General features: G+C 37.4%; 1 protein-coding gene across 1 annotated transcript in view; it reads left to right on the top strand.

Moving 5' to 3' along the window:
• Positions 1–23,035, top strand: part of PIEZO2 (piezo type mechanosensitive ion channel component 2) — a gene marked incomplete at both ends in the record, with an annotated part of 285,393 nt that overhangs the window by 84,626 nt on the left and 177,732 nt on the right. The window contains one exon of the mRNA XM_084204434.1: positions 16,876–17,001. Within this exon, the coding sequence (XP_084060560.1) occupies positions 16,876–17,001 (126 nt within the window). The remainder of the gene's footprint in view (positions 1–16,875; positions 17,002–23,035) is intronic.

Here is a 23,035-nt window from a genome sequence, read left to right as displayed (position 1 = left end):
CCTGGGACCTTTTCTGATTTCTAGAGTTCTGCATATATTTATTGTAAATGCTTGTTAGGACCTAGACATGTTTTCTTAAACATACTTCTATTTGGAAGAGGAACAGTGACGCATCATTAGGTGTCTCTGACAGCTGCTGATCATTTTCAGAAGTCAGAATTTGGCTTTGTGACTTGTCAGTAATTCTTAAATTTGAGGGTCTTTTGAATCATAGAATGGATTGAGTTGAAACAGACCTTAAAGATCATCTAGTTCCATGCCTCTGGGGTGAAAGATTATGCTGATCACATGGACCTGCCTCTGTTCCCTGACTGGCCTTAGTAAGACTTCAGGAAATATTTAGGGGAATGGAAGTAAGTGAGAGACAGATTGTAGATAATGATTGCTGAATATTTTTCAAAATTTGAAATAATTTCTTCTTATTCCTTTCCCTTTGTCCAGATTCCAGCTCTAGAAATTTCTAAGCTACTACAGGGCTTATGGATTCAAATAAGAGTTTGTGCTTTAGAGATTTTAGCATAAATAAGAGAAGCTGTGAAAGGAACCATGTGAGGTGCTAAGACCTTTCTGAAGGAGTTTGTGGAGAGAAGGTAGAATTCTGAGAGCAATTAGATGCCCAGGACTGCTGAGGCTCTGTATTAGATATCCAAATAAAAACACAGCTCCTCAAAATCTATGACCAGCTGCCAGCTGACCTCAAGTATCTTAAATTCCCAATATATGAGCTGTCTCCAGCAATGTTCCCAGTTTGGCTGGCAAGGTTGAGTTGTCAGGTATCAGCGAGATAGAGATGGATTCGTGCCCCTTGGGCTGAGCACCCCAAGGACAGAAGGCAGTGGGCTCAAAGACAATGGCAGGGTGTGGTACTTGGGTTATTACTGCATGAGAGAGTGAGGACAGCTGTGATCCAGGACTGTGGTTCCTCTGGCCATTGGAGGGTGCCTGCTGGATCTGAGCAGGCCCTTAGGTCTGGGCAGGTTCAGCCAGCAGCCTCTGATGGTGGTGCAGTTAGAAATGGGATCTAAATACTCTTTAAGCAAGGGAAGAAGGTGGCACTGAATTGCCATCAAACATGAACAAAGAGCTGGTTGCTCTGATGTCCTAGAGAAGATTCCTGAGCACTGGCAGTGGATGGAAGCCTTGCCTGAGAGCCCTTGAACAGTTTGGTTTGTCATCTTCTTGTGGGGCACCCTCTATATTTGTCTCCACAGTGATGTCCTTCCTTTTTGCACATGATTTGACACCATTGTCTTACTGTCAGCAGCAGTACTGAAAATTGAATGACAGCATCCTGGCTTGTAAAGATGATCACTGAAACACAAATAAATATTAAGGAGGATTGAAGTGACTAAATGAGGGTGGTACTGTCAGTGCAATTGTCCCAGCCACCTGAGCTTTTGTAAAGAAATCCACAGAGGATTGTTACTTGAGGTGCATCACTGCTGCACCATCTTGCAATACCTCTGCAATTATTACCAGTATTCTCTGGAAAATCTCTGCATTGCCAAAATCACCAAAATTCTCTGTAGAGATTCTTGGGTGTCTAAAAATGTCATCCTCAGAATACTGCAAATAGGAACTTTTTACTCTGTTCCAGTCTGTTATTCTTTGTGTTTTAGTAATTAGGTATTAAATCAGTCTAGGAAATTAAAATTAAGATTGGTTGAACTGATACTGTTTTGTATTAGGTTTCTTTGCATTTTTCCTAAGCAAGACATAATGGTAGTGTGAAAGTTAAGCCAGAGTTGTACTAATTATGTAAATCTCAAAAACATGAGTTCAAAATTAAAATGTAAAGGAGGCTCCTTTAGCTTAGACAGAGAAAAGTTTGGCCAAATGTTATTCATACCTAATGGAGATTGACTCAGCTGTAATTAAAATAACTAATGTACTTTCATCTAAGCCAAAATTTGCTGTAATGACTTAAATATGTGGGATCATGTCTTGCTGATATGTTCACAATAATTTCATTACAAGATGGCTAGGATATGCTACCATGAGGTGGCTACATAGAAATGTGTTCACATATGAGCAGACGAGGCTGTAAATAAAAATGTTCGTTCCTTCTGGGAGTTACTGTAAAATGCTTTAAAAAAAATAAATAAAATTTACTTCTTTTCTGAAGATTCATTACACTTGTCTGGAAGGAATACAGTTTTCTGTAACTAAGGAACAGTTGACATACACAAGGAAACGTGGTATAATAATAAAGGAGAATACTGCTTCTCCCAGTGTCTGAGGAGAGCAGAAACCCAGAGAGCTGTTCAACTACTGACATGGCAGGCTGTCTCACTCCCAGTGTTTGTGTTGGGCGGCAGTGGAGGGTCAGGGAGTGAAATTTCTGTATTACACTGCTGGAAACTCAGCTCCTGTGGACAGTGGAGCAGAGCTGAGCTTCCAGGGGAGGGCACACGTGTCCCTTGTGGGACGCCGAGGTGCAGCAGGCTGCTCTGGTCCATCCTCACCAGGGCTGGGCAGCATGGGCAGCAGGCAGGAGTTGCATGTCTCACTGCAGGGTGCCAGTGCAGGGTTTCTGCACTGGAGCCAAGGTGGTGTTTAGGTTTTAATACCCCAGCATTTGGCTGTGGTTCAGCACGTACCTGAAGCGATGCAACTGCGTGTGCCTGAGCGTGCTCAGACATACAGACAGAGAGAGCTGTCCTTTACCAGAGGGATCAGATGTTGCCGTGGCGGTGTTTGAACACAAACATGGTTATTTTAGTGTTTGCAAGGTTGCATCACTTACATGTGGCAAAAAGCCCTGAATGTGCTCCAGGGGTTGTCCCCAGCAAACAGCCCTGAAACATTTGTAGCAGGATTTTCTGTCATCTATTGCACAAACCCCATGCTTGTATGAAACCAGTCAGTTTAGTCCTCCTTTGAAGTGTCACTAGCACTTCAGAGGATGTATGCTGATGCTGTGTGTTGTTACAGTTCTTTCCCAACATCCTTTCTCTCCCTGCTATTTGGTAACTTTCTATGAAAAATTCCTAGCAAATAGTTTTTAATTCAGAGGAATAGGTGCTGTAATAAAATCAGATGCTTTTTTTTTCATGAGGAAATGTTGATATTTGCCAATGTGGAAATTCGTCGCTTTGCCATGTGGAAAAAAATATAAAGAAAATACCTAAACTTCGGCAAGCTCAAACGAAATAGTTTTATTTTTGATTTCTTGAGCTGTACAGTGGCATTTCATCCTTCTTGCCAAGTGTTGTAAAAGTTCCTTTAGCAACTTGAATTTCAGCCTAAATTTTTTAACACTGGCAATCAAGACTAGAATCAGACTTCCACTTTCATGAGCTTTGTGAACATTGCTTCATATTAAATATTTTTAGTATGTTGTAGATTAGGAAAAGGTCTGAATTTGTCTGACTGGAAAATAGCTTAGGCTACTGACTGTACTGAATACAGATGTGTTTTATTACAGGAGTATATATCTGTAAGTTTGTAGGGCTGGTTTTTTTGTTTTGTTTTGTTTTTCACACTATACGCCAGAGTTTTAGTTAGGATGTTGGAGTATAACACCAATGCACATATTCCTCTTCATTAATAGGTAAACACTTTTTGAACCCTAATAAACTTGCAAAATTCACAGAAGTATGATTGGTTTTTTGACACCTCACTTTATTATACACTAACACATCATGTTGGAATCTGAATTATTTCTTTGTAACAGAGTTATACTTCAGTCTTACAGCCCAGTAACAAAGTATTATGTATGAGAAAATGGAAACAGGAAAATATTTAAAAACAAGACTACATTTTAAAGTGTTTTCATTTTATGTTAAGTATGTGAAACATCCAAATGAAATTTACATTTGATTCTGATTGTGATGTGGAGATAATGCTGTATGAAGCAAGTGTCCTTTTCCAGTGTCCAAAATATGCCATGCTGGGGGGGCTGTAGAAGGAAAAGTGTTTTCTTATAAGTCTAAATCTGGATGACAAAATGGATTTGGTATAGTTTTCCCTCTCAGCATACAAGTAAGACTATTAACTTTACTGTAGGCTGAGAAAAGATCATCCGCTTTACCTGTATTTATGTGAGCAATATATGGTTTTTACTTCTGTATGTACACAACTTTTTATATACATATATGCTGCTAAACTGAAGCATGCTCATTCTTATCTCCATGAAAATTTCAAAAGCAAGCTTTGTTTCTTATTTCATAGCAGTATTTTTGAGGTTATCCAAAAGTAAAACCAATCTATATAAGTGAACATGCTTCAATTTCTTTCATATTAAAAAAGTATTCATTTTCTCCTTATCCTAAAAAACTTGTATTAAGAACTTTAGGAATTTTTTTGTTGAGTCTTTCCAGTTTATTCATTACAAGAGTAGTGACAATGAGATTATGCTAATTTCAGATTAGACTTTACACTACTTCAGTGATGTTAGTGCAGTGACTTAGAGGACATTCAGAGGTCACATAGCCAAACAAAGGTTTTCTTCTTTCCTTCCCCACTTGAATCTCTATGTATGACAGATAAAAAATAATTCTTTGATTGCTTTTCTTTTTGGAGAGATAGACAAAGATAACTCAGGTTGGACCCAAGCTCAGGCTATCAGGGACTTTTGAAGACTGAAATTTCTAGTGCCCTTTAACATTCAACAAAAGGTACAAAGTGCAGGATCACAGGGATCTTTTTGCTCACACTCTATAGCAAAGACTTGAACCTGCTTGTTGTAAAGTTGTAAAGAGAAAAGGAATATCTTCACCCTTTATATCTGGCATAATCTCCACATTTTATGTCTCTTAATGATCCCTTTGTTCATTTGGGAGGTTTGGTTCTTTGTTTGTTTTTGATGTTTTGTCTGCAAAGATAACGTTGGTGACCATTTAAAAATCATGAAACCATTTTAAAGCCATTAAAACAGCAAGCTATTCTGCTGCACTTGCTTGCTTTGCAGAATGCTAAAACTACGCTTTGTAAAACACGGTACTACGTACATTCATATCAATCTTACATACCCTTTCCATATTGTTATTCTCTCTGTATGTTGAGTTTCTAGTTCCGTACCCAGGTTTCCTACCACAGTGAGAAATATTTAAAAGTGGTCCAGTAGCAACTCTTTCTAAAAAGCAGCTACAAGAAGAGGTGTAAATGGTGCAGCCTTCTATTCTAGTCCCTAGTGATTCTTACAAGAGTTGTGTGAGCTTATTGTCCCTCCTTCTGTCCGGGGGACGACTCCAAATCCTTCTACCAGAAAGGCAGATGTGTGAGAAATCCCAGCTGAATTGCAGTGATGTCTCATATACCACTGCAGAGGCCTCTTGGATCCTGACATGCTGCTTGGACAACAATTGAGCTACATGTGTGCAGAGCATGGATGCCAAATTCAGCTTCAGTGTTGAAGCAGTTTTACTACATTTGGCTTCTGGGTTCCCATAATTTTTGCTGTACGTGAAGGAATGAAACTACTGATCCTTACATAAAAGATCTAGTTGGACACAAGCAATACTTAGCCAAGGTCTTGCAGTGAATGCTTGGTAATTGGTTAGCCTTTGAAAAAACCTTGGTAAAATCCCAGGGGACTGTATAGAAGAACTCAAGTATTTATCTAAAAAGACTGCACGTACTTTCTTTTGGGTAGTTTTTGGTGTGTGGATTAAATAAGTTCATCTATGACAAACTTGATTCATTGTTAGGCAGTTGTTCTTACTGTAAGTTCCAGATACTAGAATAGATAAATTGTGTTTTGAGATAATTTATTTATTGAGAAGCAAGCAGATAAAACTTACAGTCTTTGAAAATATCTGATGTGACAAGAGAATTTTGAGGGCTACTTCCTGTAGTGGAGATAGTTGGAATTTCCAGATAAATATCAAATGTTTAAGAGGGCATGCATCTGGTAACCTTTATACATTGAGTTGCATCTCTGAGGAAAAAAAATTATGATCCCTTTAGTCAGTGAATGCACTGGTTTCCTTTTACCCCACTGGTATTCTTGTGGGATGAGTGTACATGAAAGTGAATTCTAAAAGAAAAATAATCACACGTAGGAAAAAACACTGGTCACTGAGCTGACATTGGCCCTGAGGGAAGCAATCAAGGGCTTGTGATATGTGGATCTGTGGAAACATTACTTCAGAGCCTCAGCAGATATTGAGAAAATCGATGTGAACATAAAGGAATGAAATGGAGAGTGAATAGATCTTTGTACTGCTGTATAAAGCCATAAGCTGGCTGTGTTTTGTAGTGGTAGTGGTGGCCTATCCCAAAGGGATTGTAGCAAACCTGGAAAAGAGTTTAGAGGTTGTTGACAGTGATTACTAAAGTACATGCAGCAGTGTCTGAGGAACAGCTAAGCATGATGGGGCTCTAGCTGAGAAAAAATGCACATGGAAGACTGTATGAATGAGAGATACAAATTGATGGGTGATGGGGAAAGGATGCATAATGACCAGTTTCTGTTTTTCTCATAATGTGAAAAATGGGAAGCAAAAGGATGCTCTTCATAGAGTGAGTCATTGACCTGTGGCAATACACACATCGTGTGTTCTGGAAACTCACATGATTGAGAAAGGCACCGGGGAAGTCCACAAGGGAGATTTTTACTGAAAAGATCTGGTTTAAGCAATCTGAAAAAGATTAGAGACTTGGAGGGAGTATTAATCTTCTTGTATGCTTACCCTGAACAACTGTTAACACTGCTGCTGATTACTTGGTGATAATGGACTTTTGGTTTGTACGGATATCAGTACAGAGGCTCTTAGCTTCTTTTGTGTTCACAGTTTCTAATGTTTTCACAGTGGACTGCAGGATGGTGGATATGTCATATTATGAGTTAGTTCCACACCTGACTTGGTTTTTTCCCATTTTGACGTGTCACTCTTTTTAGTTTCCTTTTCATGAGTTTTAGTTTTCTCAGAAACTGATTTTTTTCTACCTGCTTAAAAGTAATTATGAAAGTTTTAAGGTAAACATTCTTTCTTTTATTCTAGCGTTTGTTAAATCCATATAATTAGAAAAGTTAATATATTTCTTCGTCCAAGATTTGTGCATTAATGTGTGTCTCTATCTTTCCTCCTTTCATAGTATCAACCATTCATTTTGTTCACAGAACCAATTTAAGATTTCATAATGTCATTGCCTGGTAAGGATTCTATCTTTTATCCTGTAAGTGTCTGGACAGTTGCCACCAAATGCCTGGCCCATGGTGCCAGTCATCCTAAGAGGGAAGAGCATCACTGTTCATTCATTACACAACTATACATTTATCTGAAAGACAGCTTTCAGGCATGGGCACTGTTCATTCATTACACAACTATACATTTATCTGAAAGACAGCTTTCAGGCATGGGCTCAGCTTACTGTAATGTTGGCCACTTTTTTCCATTATGAGAAACAGAGTAGTAGGGTCAAAATGGACTGCTTGATTCCCTCTGCAGTCGTTGTCCAAAAACTACAACTGTTACTTTCATATGGAAATAGGATGGTTCATTTATGGTCCTGAGCTGTAGCCTTGTAAGGAAATTCATAGGTAACATTTTCAAGTTGAACGTGGTGGATTATTTCTGAAAAATTTCTTTGTATCATCTGCCTAGAATCCAACAGACTGTATTACAGTTATGTTCTTACACACAGAGATATTAAGAGAGAACTGTTGTATATGCATACATGGAATTGATATAATAGTGATAATACAGATTTAGTTGTTCTCTGCCTGGTTTGTAGGATGTTCTGATGAATGGCTTTTGCACAGCTTTTGAAAGAAAACACTAGTGGTGTCACTTAGGAGTTCAGTGTTTCACTGAGCCTCACTCTTCCTTGGTATAAGCCTTTTGTGAAATGTTGACCAATACTGTGATTTCTTCTCGTGAAGAAATCTAGTATTTCTGTAAGCACAGTTGTGTTCCTTGTTGTCTAGATTACACGTGTGTTTATGGACCACTCTCATGGTTTAACCCTGGCAGGCAGCTAAGTCCCACTCAGCCACTCACTCACTTCCTCACAGCAGAAAGAAGAGTAAAAGTGAAAAAACTTGTGGGCTGAGATGGTTTCACAGTAAAGGAAAAGCAATCTACACAAGCAAAGCAAAACAAGGAATTCATTCAAATGGGCAGGCAGGTGTTCATCACCTTCAGGAAAACAGGGTTCCATCACATGTAACTGTGACTTGGGCAGAAACACTTTAATTCCAAACCCTTCATCCCTCTTCCCCCAGCTCCATATGTTGAGCATGACACCTTACAGTGTGGATGGCTGCTTTGGTCAGTTCAGGTCAGCTGCCATGGTTGTGCCCCCCTCCAGCTCTTTGTGTATCCCCAGACTTCTTGCAACTGGACTGAAAAATGAATCAAAAGTTACCATCAGCCAAAGCTGGTACATCCCAAGATGATGATTCCTCTATTCCCATGACAGGTATGGAAGATTTACAATAAGATAACAATGTGCCCTTGTGTAGGTTACTTCAGTTCTGTGATGAAAAGAAGGCTTAACATTTTTGAATGCAAAGTTGAAATGCCAATGCATTTCAACTCAGGGGCTCCTGAACTGGGTCATGAGCTCCCTTATGTTGGGCTAGAGACACTGATGTTTAACTCTTTTGCAAAACTTCTTGCTGAGCTGAAGCTGCCTCTAGAGCATCTGGGAGAAGTTCTGCCAGAGGTAGAAATTCATACCACAGCTTCCACTCCCTTGGGAAAACATGGAGTAGGGTTTGGTTTGCCATAGTTGTATCAGCCCTATTTACATTTAGCCTTCCTCTCTCACCCTGCCCTGCATCACATTTGTTTACTGCTTATGATCATATGTGAGTAGGTATTCAAGAGAGAAAAATATTCTTCTCTAGTGAGTACAGATTTTTTTTAAAATGTAGTTCACCTCTGTAGCATGTGCCCTGCTGCCATCTCCCATTACTTGGTAGTTGTTGGGCCTCTCTGTTGTGGAAGGAATTTTCTACTGGATAATTGCCTGCTTTTTATGACAGCGATAGAGGAATGAAGAAACCAAGTTGCAAGCACTGCTTCTAACAGACAATAATGACTGAATTAATTTGAAATTAAAAGAAATATTTTCTGGTAATGGTGAACATGGAGAGGCTAGTTCCTCAAGGGAGGAAACTGGAACTCTGTATTAAAATTCTCAAGTCCTCTTGTGAAAGAACAGCTCTGACTTAAAATTTCTCAGTTCGTACACAGTAGTATCCGAGATCATGTTTATTTCCTGTATTTAGCTTGGTGCAGCCACCTGTCAAGTTATGAAGCAGACATCAAGTAGCTGTTGTTTGCTTTGAAAGCTTATGAGTATCATCTGGAAAAAAATGAATGGTCAAGTTCTGAGTCTTGTCTGAAAAAATATTTTGTTAAGAAAATGGGTAAATTGCCCGTGTAAACTTGCAACTCAGAGATTATGAGTAGCTTGAACGATGGTATTGTCTATTGATGCAGAGGATACAGCTCAGTTCTAGTGGAATTCTGGGCATGAAAACTTCTAGGAAAAACAGGAAATCCTGCAAGAAGTTAGGGTAAGGAGACATTTATTATGCTATGCAGCATTTCTATGTTTTCATTTCTAAATATTTTTTTTTAATTACACATAGCATTTTTGACTGTGTTTACCCAAGTCTGGTTGGCACTCCTGCAAAATGTCTATCTCTAGAATAACTTTTTTTTTTTCCTTAGAACTCTGTAGTATTTTTAAAAGAGAGAGAAGCAAAAAGAGAAATGTGAGGAAACTAGTTAATGTAGGAATAGTACAACTGAACCAGCGTTTTGTGTGCAAATACACAGCCTGGAAATATGTATCTTATTTTGCTTTTAAAAGTAAAATTTTCAGTTAATTACATATCTTGTGATAGGGCCACATGAATTTGCAACAGTTTATCTTCTACACAATATTTCAATTTGAAATGCAAATGAATACATGATAGTACAAAGAGCTGCTTGAAAATTAAGGAATCATGGATTTTTTTGTAAATTTTTCTAATAAAATTCTCTGTTGGTCACAGTTGTACATTGTGACACTTGGCTACACATGGGAATAACGGATATTTTCAGGAAAGCATGGACAGAACTGTTCAACCATTGCAAAGCTTTTGCTGAAAATTCTGAATCTAGAACTTGTAATTCTATGGTCGGGATTTCCGTGTGGCTGCTTGAACATGCACATTTAAACATAGCTAAAATAATTGCATGAAGTCTTGAGCTGTTGTTTGTGGATACATATTTTGAGGTTTGGGTCTGGATAGCTACAGGATAGACAATGGCATTAGTTGCTCGATATTTTTGTCTTGCTGCTGGAAATCCAGTGAGTAAACCAAGTAGGTTTGTATTTTTGCTGTGCTGATGTCTGCCCGCTTCTAAGGCTTTGGTAAGTTGGCATCCTCTGGGTAGAAGATGATGTTGAAATATAAGACACTCTTTGGGGGAGAAGGGAAATATTAATGCATTTTCTATTAAGCTAAATATAGACTAAATATAGATGTACTGCTAACTGTGCAGTGGAAGGATGGCAGCACTTTCAGTAGCACTTTTTAAACCATTCAAATAATTCCTGGCAGCTTCAGGATGATTTCAGCATTATCTTTTTTGAGTCTACTTAAGGTGTTCATGTAAGACTTCGTGAATAGGAGCTGATATACAGATACTTTGCTTGGTGGATCAATGACTTGACATTGCACAGTGTACAAGGCACATCATTATCAAATTTTATTCTTAGAATAGTCCTTCCAAAAAATTGCCTTCCTCTATCCATTGTTGATAGCTTTATCCCATTGCTTCAGCACTCAAGAGGCCAAACCTCTAAGTGCAGCTGCATTGTGCAGGTAGAAATACAATGGATATTTTACATCTGGAAAACACTGTTTAATAACAGATGTAACTGCCACTGGCAAACATTTAGCATCGTTCTTACAGAACCTGAAACTGGAAGGCATTGTCTCTCTTCACATCACAAAAGGACATGAGGAGTTGAAAACAATGAGATTATGCCTATCTGTAGGGAGAACTAGAGAAAATTAGCCATTAGAGGCATCTAAAAGGATTTGGCTTCCACTGACTTGCAAGCTGTGTGCTTTAAGGCTGGGTCACATCAACTATCGATACCCTAAGAGTGAAGCACTCAGCCTTAATTTATGAACCTTTTATGCAACACTGAGAGCCCTTCAGTCCCTGTCCACGTGGTCAAAGATGTGTATGTGTTTAAGTGCTTTCTAGGACAGGACTAAATTTCTTTGTGCCTTGTCCCTGTAGTCATCTGGAAATGTCATCTGAGTTTAAAACTCTTAATGGAACCCTTTCTTCATTTTGCATGGTCATCAGGAGGTGTCCTGCTGCGTTAAGTGTCAATTAGTGTGCAATAGTAGCTGTGAATTCAGGAATGGGAACTGGCCTGCATTCTTTGGTGTTCCTGACTGCCCATCCTGAAATACAGTTTTCCTGTCCAATGGAGGATGGATATCTCAGTGCTTGTTTCATTCCTGCAAACTTTCCTTGGCGTGTAAATTTAAATGTGGGAAGTTATGTTTGACGCTTGTGGACAAAGTGGCTGATGGTCGTGCTGAACTTAGTGATGACATTTTCCTCATGATTGCCTGGAACCAACTGTATTTTTATTGCCTCTGGACCTTTGGCAGAAACCAGCTTCAAATCAGAACTCTCTCTTCTTGCATTTATGTCAATAAGGTAGTTGTGGTATCTTGAGACACTTAAACCAGAGCTGCCCAAGGGTGGGATTTCTTTTATATGGGAAGTTATGATGTTTTGATTTTTTTTTTTCTTGCAGATCATATTGCTCCAAAACTTCCAGATTTTTCTAAAAAGCATGTATTATGAATTAAATGTTTTCCTAATTTCCCACCCCCAGCTGCCCCAGTCTTCAGTTCTGATGGTGTTGACAGATTCCTATTTGGAACCATGGAACAGGAGATTTGTCTCTGGACCCTGGTTCCAGCTGGTCTCTGAGGTGATGTTAGGTTTCCTGATGGAAAGTCAAGATTTTCAGTTTCTAGCTGAATCAAATTTGTTGGGACTGCATCTGTGTGTGTTGCAGAAGTTTGAGCTCTTTAGTTTCAAGTTTGTCACTTACTGATAAAGAGGTTTATGGGAAAAAAAAATCCTGAATGGCTGTAATAGAGTACTTTTATTAGGTGAAATGTCACTAGTTCAGGAGATAAATGCACATTGATATTTATCACTCACTGTGTGCTATCAGAGATTATTATTTGAAAAATTACTTTTGCTTTGGTATTTAATCTACTCTGATCTGAATAGAAAGTGTTGTGTAAAAAAAATCCTGAACATAGGTATTCAAGAGGAATTGAGAGTGTTATACCAGTTTGGAATACAATATCTGGCTAAAGAGATGTTGGAAATATCCCCAAACAAACAAAATTCAGAAAATGCAACACTAAGGTTACATTAGAAAAAACAAACAACCTGTGCAAAGTAATAAAAAGTTCACATATGACACCCAAACGCTTACATCTGCTGTTTAGGTGAAGCTATGCAGCATATGTATGATTATGATGATGGAATTACACTGCTGAAATAGTAAACAGTCTTAAATTAATTTTAATTCATTTTTTTCCTCTATTCTCCCTTTTCTGATAACATTACAGCATTCAAATGGAAACAGACCCTTTGAACTTAGCAGCTTTGCATAGAGATGCAATTGTTTATTAAAAAATCAAGATAAATTGTTAGCAGTGTTATTCACTTTCTTAGAGACTCAACAAATTCTTTTTCAAGCCTCATAAATAGATCAGAGTGAGGAAAAAAACCCCAGAAGTGTGGAATGAAAATGCACCTTGCAAACAACTGCCATATGATATCATATCTATCATATATCATATCATAGCAATCATATCCCACCATATCCTTTGTAATAGCCTAAAGACTCATGGCCATGTAAGAGCTAATATATGTGATTTTTAGGCAGGTCTCAGTGACAATTGGCCATTCAGTTATCCCATGTCCCATCCTTGTGGTAGAAGCTCTGAGGAAGTTCCAGGTGTACAAAAAAATTCTGACATGCTCTTGTTTTAGGGAAGAGGGTAGCAAAAAAGATCAGAGGATTACGAGGTCTAGACATGAAAGTACAAGAATTTTTCATTGTTGCTGGAAACAATGTGGGTAGCACCCTCCAACCTTGTGTTTGTCAGTCATGGTGTCAAGAGGTGCGTGTGTGTGTTGGAGGCAGCAGTCCAATTAGAACACGTTCAAATAGTTATACTGAGGTTACATGCCTGTGGCTGGGGGGGACATGCCATTACTAATCCAGCTCTTGGCTGGATTACCTTTGAAAAATAAGAAATTGATTCCTCTTCCATGTGTGAAAAGCTTTTGGCCCTCTTGAGTCCAGTTTAATGTTGCATCTGGGCTGAAGAGAAAGAGGGTAATGAAGCCTTCACATCCTGTCTGGCTTCCTGCAGGCTTGATCAGAGGGGAGAAAGCCCTTTGCCAGGGGCTTTGAGACATGCTGGGGTACATTCCTAGAGCTATATGCCAGGTTTTTGTCCCACTGGGTGCCATTAGAAATGACACCTGCAGTGACACCTGAAAGCAAGCCCACTTTTCTCAGTCCTTCAGGCCAGTTCTGAGACAAATGTTCTCTCTCCTTTCTATCCTCCATAGTTTTCAGAAGTTGTTGGAGTGAAATCAGAACCCAGTGCTCAAGTTCCAAACCAAGGTGCTTTGCCATGAGATTTTTCTCTTTTTTTAGTCTTGTTGGACACACAGAAGCCTATACATTTAGAAATGAAGGAATCGCTATTGTGAATTCTGGTATCGGCTGGGGCAATGTTCTCTTGCACATCTGTTCCCTCCACACAGCTTCCTGAACAAGATGTATCTCCTTCTCTATGGGATGTTCAGCTTCCATTCATGTCCCCCAGGATTTTTACATTAGGGCAACTGAGAGTTTGAGGTATGTTTTAGCAAAGGCATTGTAAAATTGTGAGTGAATTAGAATTAAAAAGAAATCCAAGGGTGAAAAAAAAAATCTTTCTTCCTCATTGTAAGAAGCTCTGTTTCATTTCAGCTGTCTCTTTTCTCACCATCTCAGTTCTGTACACATATCATTAATTTTTCCTTTGTGCCATTTAGAACCAAGTTTCCAGCAGAAAGAGAAAAATGTAAGTAAAAACATAGTTAAGTGAGTTTACCCAAACCCCACTATGAATTGAAACTCATCCCTTTTCCAAATCTGTCACTTCTTCTTCCTTAACATAAATTACGTATTCAGTAATTCACTTATTTTAGCACTCCCATTTCTCCCAAGTTGTTGATGTAGCTCCAAACTTTTGAAATCTGGGTCATAATATTTCTTACTTTTCTCCAAATACTTCTAGTTTCCAGTTTCTAGCTTCTGCTGGCACAGATGAATGTGGTGCAAGCGAAGTGCTCCTGCTCAGTAGAATCTGATGGTGGTCCTGTCCCACTGATGGCCATGAAGGGAGCAGCCCTTGAGAAATGCTGTAACCTGCTCTAAAGATAGTTTCCTGCCTTCCAGATGTGTGTTTATCCTGCCATGTTTACCAGTACACTCAGAAAGTATTTATTATCCTGAGCGTTAGTAGTCCTTTACATTTTTTCCTAGCTTTGTGCAGAAAGAGATCTTTTTTCAACATTTCAGCATTTGAAGAACTATATTTTCAGCTTTTCTACAGTTCTTAAAAGGATGACAGCTGTAAAAGAGCTTTTTTAAAGAAATGGTTTGCTCAATTTAAATTCAAAGATTTTTGTTTTCAAACTTATAAGAAGTGAAGTCTAAAACTGAGATATATTTTGGAGTGATACAGAAATACTGAAAAATAGACCTGTCAGTTTGGGAATTGAATGTGCATTGACTAATTGTATTGTATTTTTTCACTTTTGGATGCTGACTCAGACTGTTCTATCAAAAAATTTCAAATCCCCTTCCACATGAAAAATCTGTTGTTTGTTATCCATTAACTCTGAAACACTAAGAAGAGTTTGTAACTTTGAGCTTCATAAATCACCAGACTGTCTTTGAAATCTTTACATTTGGACACACTTTTAAAGTCCACAAAATTTGATTGTCAAACTGTCTTTCTCCAGCTTTGAGACAGTTTGTTGTTTTTTTTTGGTTTTTTTTTTAGTTATATTTTGTTCTATTCTGAGGGTGTGGTGCTTGAGCCTGGGATCTGGTAATGAAGAAGAGAAGCAAATATTGAAGCTTGCAAAAGAATTGTAAATTCATCAGTCCTTGGACTACTTTACAGATGACATCATATCAAACAAATTGTTTAATAATATGTAGCTTGTCATATGTTTGTTCTTCTAAAGCTTTTGAGGATATTACCTGTTTTATTGTTTCTGCTTTTAGAGTGCTTAGAAGTTGTTGTCCTAAGACAGGACTCCAGGCCAGCTTCTGCAGAAGAAGAACAAATAGTTGCCCAAAGATTTCAGTCTTTTTGATGTAATGCTCCAGGTTGTCTCCTTTCTGTGTGAGCTCTGGTGACAAAAGGGAATAGATCATACAAAGCACATATCTAGCAAATGTATCTTCCTTTTTGGATTGCAGAAAATTCCTACATGGGCTCATTCCTACCATTTTAATTATTTTTGTAAAAATTATTTCCTATATTTAAAAAAAAAAAAACAGGGAAGTTTATTACAGACATTTGATATTCAAAAAGCGTGATCAGGATAGTGTTATGTCAAAAATTTGAAGTCTGATGGAGGGAGATAGTCCATTGCTTTCTAAAATTGTTGAATCATGCTTATCTCATTCTTTGCTTTACAAACAACTGTTTAGGCCATTGATGACCTATGCTTGAACTATAAAAAAATCTAAAATTAAAATCTGATTTATTGGCTAGATGCAGAATGTGAGCCATCATCTTCTTTCTAGTAGTTGCTCATAACAGTTGCTTGCAGCATAAGTATGAACAAAACAGGCTGCATGTAGAGTGAGCATTTCCTGGGTATATTCTGCTAGTTCTGCCCTCCATAGCCTTGGCTTGATTTACAACCTTGGATAAGAATTTCAGTAGTGCTTTTTTTTTAATCTGTAAACTTAAAAAATTAACATCAAATGCATGAAGCAGGTGGTATACAGTCGAGGTTTAAAAAGCTTTGGAAGTAGAAATGTTATTGCAGATAGGTCAGGTAGGGTGATATTTAATGTTGTCTTTTATCAGCAATTCAATTTTCTCTTGAAGATGCATATTTCCTGAAATACTGATGGTTTACTTTATTTATTCATACCTTGCAATTTTGGCTGCCTGTGATTAAGCCAAGTGTTTCCTAGAGGATTTATAAGGCATTTCTAGATCTTCATCAAACATTTTCTGTTGGCTTTTGAATAGACATCCAGTAAATCACAGAGGAACTATGACCAAATGTGTCTGGCACAAGGTTCTTCAGTGTATACTGAAAATTATGTTTAAAACTTCTGAAGGAAGAGGGCAGTTGGCACAAAGCAAAGCATTCACTGGAAGTATGTCTATACTCCTCTGCCAAACTGAGGTTTGTGTTATGCCCTCTGCCATGTAATAATTTTGTAAAGAGTAATAAGATTAACAATCTTTTATGTTCTCAGTAGTAGTAGTATCATTCAAGTTCTGTCTAAGTACCAGGTAATATGATGGTAAGCATTGTGATGTTATTATTTATGTAAAATTTCTCTCTGGAGACTTAAAAAACTTTTTTCTTAATTTAAAAAAATAAAAGGAAAAATTTGGCAATAGCAGTCACTGTGCTTTGTGATTAAAGAGTACTCAAAGAAACTATAATTAAAGTGTGATTTTTACTATAATGTTGACCATAGGGGAAAATCATGATTAATGTGCAACTAACTAGTAGAAATATCCTTGGTCAGGATATTTTTATGGTTTTATACTGAAAATCTTTAAGCAATGTTCAGAAATTCACCTATTATATGCATGTATGTTTTGTCTTTCAGGGCATACAGGACGATTATTGAAATCTCTGTGTTTTACCAGTCTATCATTTCTGCTGCTGCACATCATCTTTCAGATTACAATAAACAGTCTTGAAGCTGCAAAAACTATTGAACCTGGTTTTAACTGTGAGTAAAACATTTTAGATTTTATTAGCATTTTAAATGTCCAAATGCTTCAGTGGTTTGAAAGGCGAAGGGTTGATAATAAGGCACTTAGGTTTGTGCTCCTGTGGGTTTGCAGCTTGCTCTTGTGATCCAGCTTTTTACCTTTAAAATTACTGTTAGTAAGGTAGGAAGACTAGAAGGGCTTAAGAAACAAAAGAAATCTTTATATAACTATTATATGTGTGTGTATATATATAAAAAACTATCTTTTTCCCACCAGAGATGCATTTTCTTTGAACTTACCACTGACTGTTGTTATGGCTTCATCTTTTAGGTTTTCTCAAAATCACCTCAGAACCTGAGGAAACTACTAATTTCTGTCATTAGATAATAATTAAGTGAATTAATAGTAAAATTAAATAAAGTAACAAGCTTCTCTCTATCCATCTATTTTGCCACTCTCTGGTATAACTCTCTTTAGTTTTTAATTTAATTTAAGTTTAAATATTGATTCCAAAACTTATATTTCCGAACAGTATTTGTCCCTTTCTTGCCTGTGTTGTATGGTAGGAAGGATTTTCAATGTTTCATTTATGTGCAAGCTCTACTTAAAATATATTGCATGACATTTTGTATCTTCCTTTCTCAGGAAATGTTGTTCAATACTTCAGAAAGCAAACATTCTTTCTTGTGCTGGAGTTAATTAAAATATCTATCCTGTGATTTATATATGTAATCTCCAGGTAGAAACTATTTGTACTTGTCTTACCATGCTTACATTTAACATTTAAACCTGTCAACTTACCTTTGATAAATGTCCATTTAATTTATCACAAGCTATGCTCCTGCCACTTGAGTAAACAGCTGTACTACAAGTCAATGCAAGAAACCTTATGTGATGTAAAGGATTTGACTTAAATGATAACATCCTAAGAAAGCTTGAAGTGAGCATTACCATTTCACCTTTAGCTTAAACCACTTCCTAAAGTAAAAGGCATAATTGTGTTCATGAAATACCAGTTTCACCTGGAATATCTCGGGCTCTGTTGGTTCGAATCAGGCCTTCAGAGTCTAAAAACATACTTTCTTTTTTTCAAAAATGTATATAATTCACTGAGTGAGCTGGATTAATTGTTTTCCATATGTGTTTAATGTTCTTATAGCTGTAAAGACATAATTTTTACTTAGATTGGAGGAATTGCATCACCTAGATACTGTTTGTATGAATAGAATTCCAAGGCAGCGTTGCACCCACTGGCTTTTTCTTCCTTTTGTGGTGAGAACCGGGCTCTGCAATGGGAATAATTATTTCATCCTGAAGAGTCCACTCTTTATGATGAAATGTGCCATTTTTTACTGTTTATTCACATTTGTCGAGTGAAGCAGCTCCTCTTTCAGCTGCCATTGGTAATGATCTCCCTACTTGGGGCCTCACAGGGCAGTGGGTGTAGCTGTAGGAGTGCATGAAATATTATCAGACTGCTCTCTGACACCAAAGCCACTTGACATGACATTCCCACACACTCACCATTAAGCTCTTTTTGCCTCCTGAGTGCAAAGGGTGTTTTGAAGTTGCCTGTTGGAAATGTTATTTGTCCCAGAGGAACACCCAAACTGTGCCCAAGTTGTTTGGGAAAGAAGCTGGTTGACCAAAGTTGTTCTAAGAGTTTTTAAACTGTTTAGCAAGATTAAATATATTCAGCTCTTGAATTTCAGCGTCTGAATACTGAGTAAACTGGCACCATTTTGTTTACTTTACAGTTGGTGAGATCCAGGTGAAGCCAATTAAAAGGGCAATATGATACTGGCATTACTGGACCCCCAAGATGCTGAAGAAGTTAAAGAGTGTTGTAAATGCAGGGGCTAGAAAAGGCCAAAGCATTTGCTAGGTCAGGGGATAAGGTCAATTGTTGTCATTTAATGACACCAGACCTTAGATGTTCCTGTGTGGGTGAGGAGAGGACAGAATTCCTGCTTCAGAAGGCACCTTGCTAGTACTTCTCCTTGTAACAATTCAGTGACACAGCCCCGCTGGTTTCCTGCTCCCCAGCTATGTGAGCAGGCTGTACAACACTGACTGCAGAGGTGGGCTAAGCCATAGCTGGAGAAATAACAGCACTTCGCCAATGGTGCCTTCACAGTGTTATGATCTCTGCATTTTAGACTTGCTCTTAATGTTTATCCAACTCTTGGTGCTCAATAAGAAGTTCAGAAGCATAGACTGGAAGACTGATGTGTTCTGTTTCTTCAGCCAGACCCAGATCCACTATTAATAAAACATTTTTTTACAGCTACAGTCTTTTCTGATGCTTATCATTAGGAAATTTTTCTTCCATTAGTCAAAATATCCTGTCTTCATCCTTCAGCCTGATGTGGAAATGAAGAAAAACTTTCCATTAGTCTTTATGGTTACCCATTTTGTATTTGAAGGCTGCAGTCACATTTGTCATAAGTACTCTTTTCTGACATTCTCTTCTATTTTCACAACCTCAGCCCCTTCAGACTTCCTTCATGCATCGCATTTTCTAGGAAAGAGATAATTGTTATTGCTGTTACTTCTGTTTTCTCCTAATTTTTCAGATATTTCTTGGAGCTCAGTGTCCAAAGCTAGGCACTATTTCAGCTGAGAATTTAGTAGCATATACTGAAATATAACAGTTACCCGAGTGTCTGCAAGTCATACTCCCTATTTAGGAATTACTGTATGGTACTTTTTTCAATGGTCTCACACTTTTATTTGTAATTCACTGAAACCCGCAAATCCTTTTATTGGAAACAGACCATGTTTTTTCAATCCCATGTTTATGTAGGTGAGTATTCTTATAGTATAGTGGAAGTTGATGATTGCCCATTTTTTTCTCTAGAAAGTTCTACTTATCAAGACTGTTCTATCTCCTTGTTTGGTAGTGGCTTCTCTGATAGGGGCCTTCTGCAATAACACCTTAAAGGGGTTTTGGATAAATAAATTTTTGCTTTTCCTTTAGTATTTGTTTGGATTTTTCTGGAATTGTAGTATGTCCCCAAGTTTAAGTAAATCAAACCATAAAAGGAGCTAGTGGATTCTATGGTAAGTCCCCTCTTAATTATCTACCAAAGGTCATGGGAGTCTGGGGAGGCCCTTGCTGACTGGAAGCCAGAGAGTGTTATTCCAGTTTACAAAAATGGCATGAAGGAAGGTCCAGGAATATACAGACCAGTTATTCTAACCTCAGTTCCTGAAAAAAGCATTAAAAAAGTTTATATTAGGTTCTACATAAAGGACAATGCAGTCATGGGGCATGGTCAACACAGGTTCACAATGGGAAACTCCTGTTTACCTAATTCGATACCCTTCTGTAGTAAAGTCACCTGCCCAGTGGATGGAGGGAAGGTGGTGAATGTATTTGTCCTGTACTTTAGTAAGGCTTTTGATACTGTCCTCCCAGAAAAAAATTATTCAGTAGGTTCAAGATGTGCTTGTTTCATGAACTGTGGGGAAGGGTGGGGTTTGAAGGGTTGTAGTTAATGGGGCCACAGGACCCTCAGGACTCAGTTCTAGAGCCAGTCCTATTTTCAATGTATTTATCACTGATCTGGATGCAAGAGTTGAATTCACCATTAGGAAGTTTGATACCAACAATAATCAAAGTGGGAGGTGTTGTCTGGGACACGATGCCTTGCAGAGGTCTTTGTGTAGTTAATCTAACTCCTGGCAATTTCAGAAATAGGTGAGAGGGTAGGATAATACTGTCTGCAAATGCTGTAGGCTAGTTTGTCTCAATATTTTCAAATGCCAATTTTCTGAATCAAAAGATCACTTTCTGGTTTTAGTTTTTCTTTTTGCACTGGTATATAAAAACCTATGATAATATTTTCATTTTGGTAACAGAAACACTTGAAAAATGTTTAAATTAGAGGTGTGATAAAGACTATTACCTCTTAAACCTTATACAGTTATAGTTTCATTTTGGAAATGAAGAACAACTATCCTTTTATCTTTTATGTCTAGAAGCAGTTTCAGTTGAGCCCATCTGCACACACAAACCAGATACATGGAATTTCAGGTTCATTTCAAAACATTCTGCTATTATCCTGGACTTATGTAATTCAAAATCAGTTTAGGATAATTCTTGGAATGCTTAACTTCTTTGGTTTGTTATTTTTTCATCCCCTTCCCCTTTTAGAATTCATTTAACTTCTCTTTCAGGATGACTACAAAATGCTACAGCATTCTCTAAATGATGTTGGCGTGTTTATAGCGGTGTTTAAAAATGTTTGGCCAACAGAAGGTTCTTGTTTCTCAAGAGCCTTGTGACTATTGCTTAGCACTAATAAAATTTTGCTGTTAGTAGTCTTTATTTAGCTTAATGAAAGATTTCTGGTTAGCCACAAATTCAGTGTGTGGAGCTAACATTGAATATCTCCCAGATATACAAAGGAAAAGAATTAATAGAGAAAGGGTGAGCTGAGCTAATCCTTAGCCATCAAGAGCTATGTAATTAAGCTTGTTTCACTGATATCTCCATATAATAGACAGCATGATTTTGAAATACAGCTGTATTCATGCAGTAATAGAATTTCATAATTAAGTTCATATTTCTGATGGAATAAAATTCTGATTATTAGATTAGGTAACATCTTTTGAGTATAGAACCCGTCAGGCAGGGAGTTGAAGATTAAGGCATAAAGTAATAGTTGCATTCTCCAGTATGCACAGTACGGTTCTTTCCTAGGACTAGTTTTAAAAATCTTTTAAAATGGCAGTACCACTAGCAGGAATGTTTTCCACAATGGTAATTTCAAACTTTACTTCCAATAAATTAGTGCAATTATTCCTCATCATAATACCCTGTAAGTACACACACTGTATCTCCTTGGGTTTAGTGAGCCTTTAAAAGAAGTCTGCTTTCTTTTTCCTTTAACTGTAGTGATGTATATCCACTTCTTATTTTGTGCTCCTCTATCATCCCTTGATCTTGACTTCTGTGAATGAATCTACTAAAATGCCTATTCTCTGGAACAGTATTTTTGTTAATGAGAAATGCAACTTAGACTACTTCAACTAATCGCTAATTAAGTTTGTAGTCAATATTTGTAAGAATAATAAAAAAAAAGCATTTAAGATATTTCTGCATATTTTTCTTATACATCACATAAATGAACTGATGGAATTTAAATGGGTACCTTGAAATCCTTCCATAGACTTTCTATGAATCTTTGTTTATTGTGCCTACTTGGAGTGCTTTATTTACAAAATGGTTATATGTAGAAAAGGGGAGAATAGATTTAAAGCACCAAGTTGCCTAGATAGCTTTTCTGTTAGATCATGGGAACTAAAATCAGATAATTCTCTGTCTCTGGTATGCCATGGTGAATGTCAAACAAATGCATGCCACCATTGTGGAATCATAATAACTTTCTGCTTTAGATAAATTCCGAAATGATTTCTTGGCTTAAAAGACCATCCTATGTTTGCATTACTACCAGCATGTCCCTGAGGTATTTTGTTATATTAGGAAGCAGCAATACCCAGTACAAATAAATTATGTCTCACCATTTATTGAAAGCTCAGGCTCAGGACTGAAGCTGACCTTTCATAGGAATGAATAAATTACTCTTTCCTATGTACCTGGTGAGATTTCATGCCATTTATATCTTCCTGAGTATACTTCAAAGGTTGTGCTGATTTTGTAAAGTACTGCTTTGGTAAAGATTGTTGTTTATTGCTGGATTAATTAACTCACTGGATATAAAAATTCTGCTTTTGTTTCTAAAGGGAAAAAAGTTTAAAAGATTTCATACAGGGTTTCATTGTTCTATTTGAAAGGTACATGAATGCCAGTCTTTCAAATACTATGATTTATTGGCCCAACTCCTGTCTGAGGGCTGAGTGTATCTCATGGCCCCTTTTTGGCTGTTTTGACGATCATTTCATAGGAGAATGCATTGAAAACACAGATTTTGAAAATATTGGAAATTTTAAATACTATTTTATGAAAAATATTCTGATAATTTCCTATTAGTTATATTGATAATTTTGGCAATTTTACTTTCAAAAATATTGCTTCATATGCAA

The sequence above is a fragment of the Fringilla coelebs genome (assembly GCF_963513975.1).
Source record: "Fringilla coelebs genome assembly, chromosome: 1".
NCBI lineage: Eukaryota > Metazoa > Chordata > Aves > Passeriformes > Fringillidae > Fringilla > Fringilla coelebs.
Note: the sequence above shows the minus strand (reverse complement) of the source record. Positions and strands in the feature narration are given on the sequence as shown.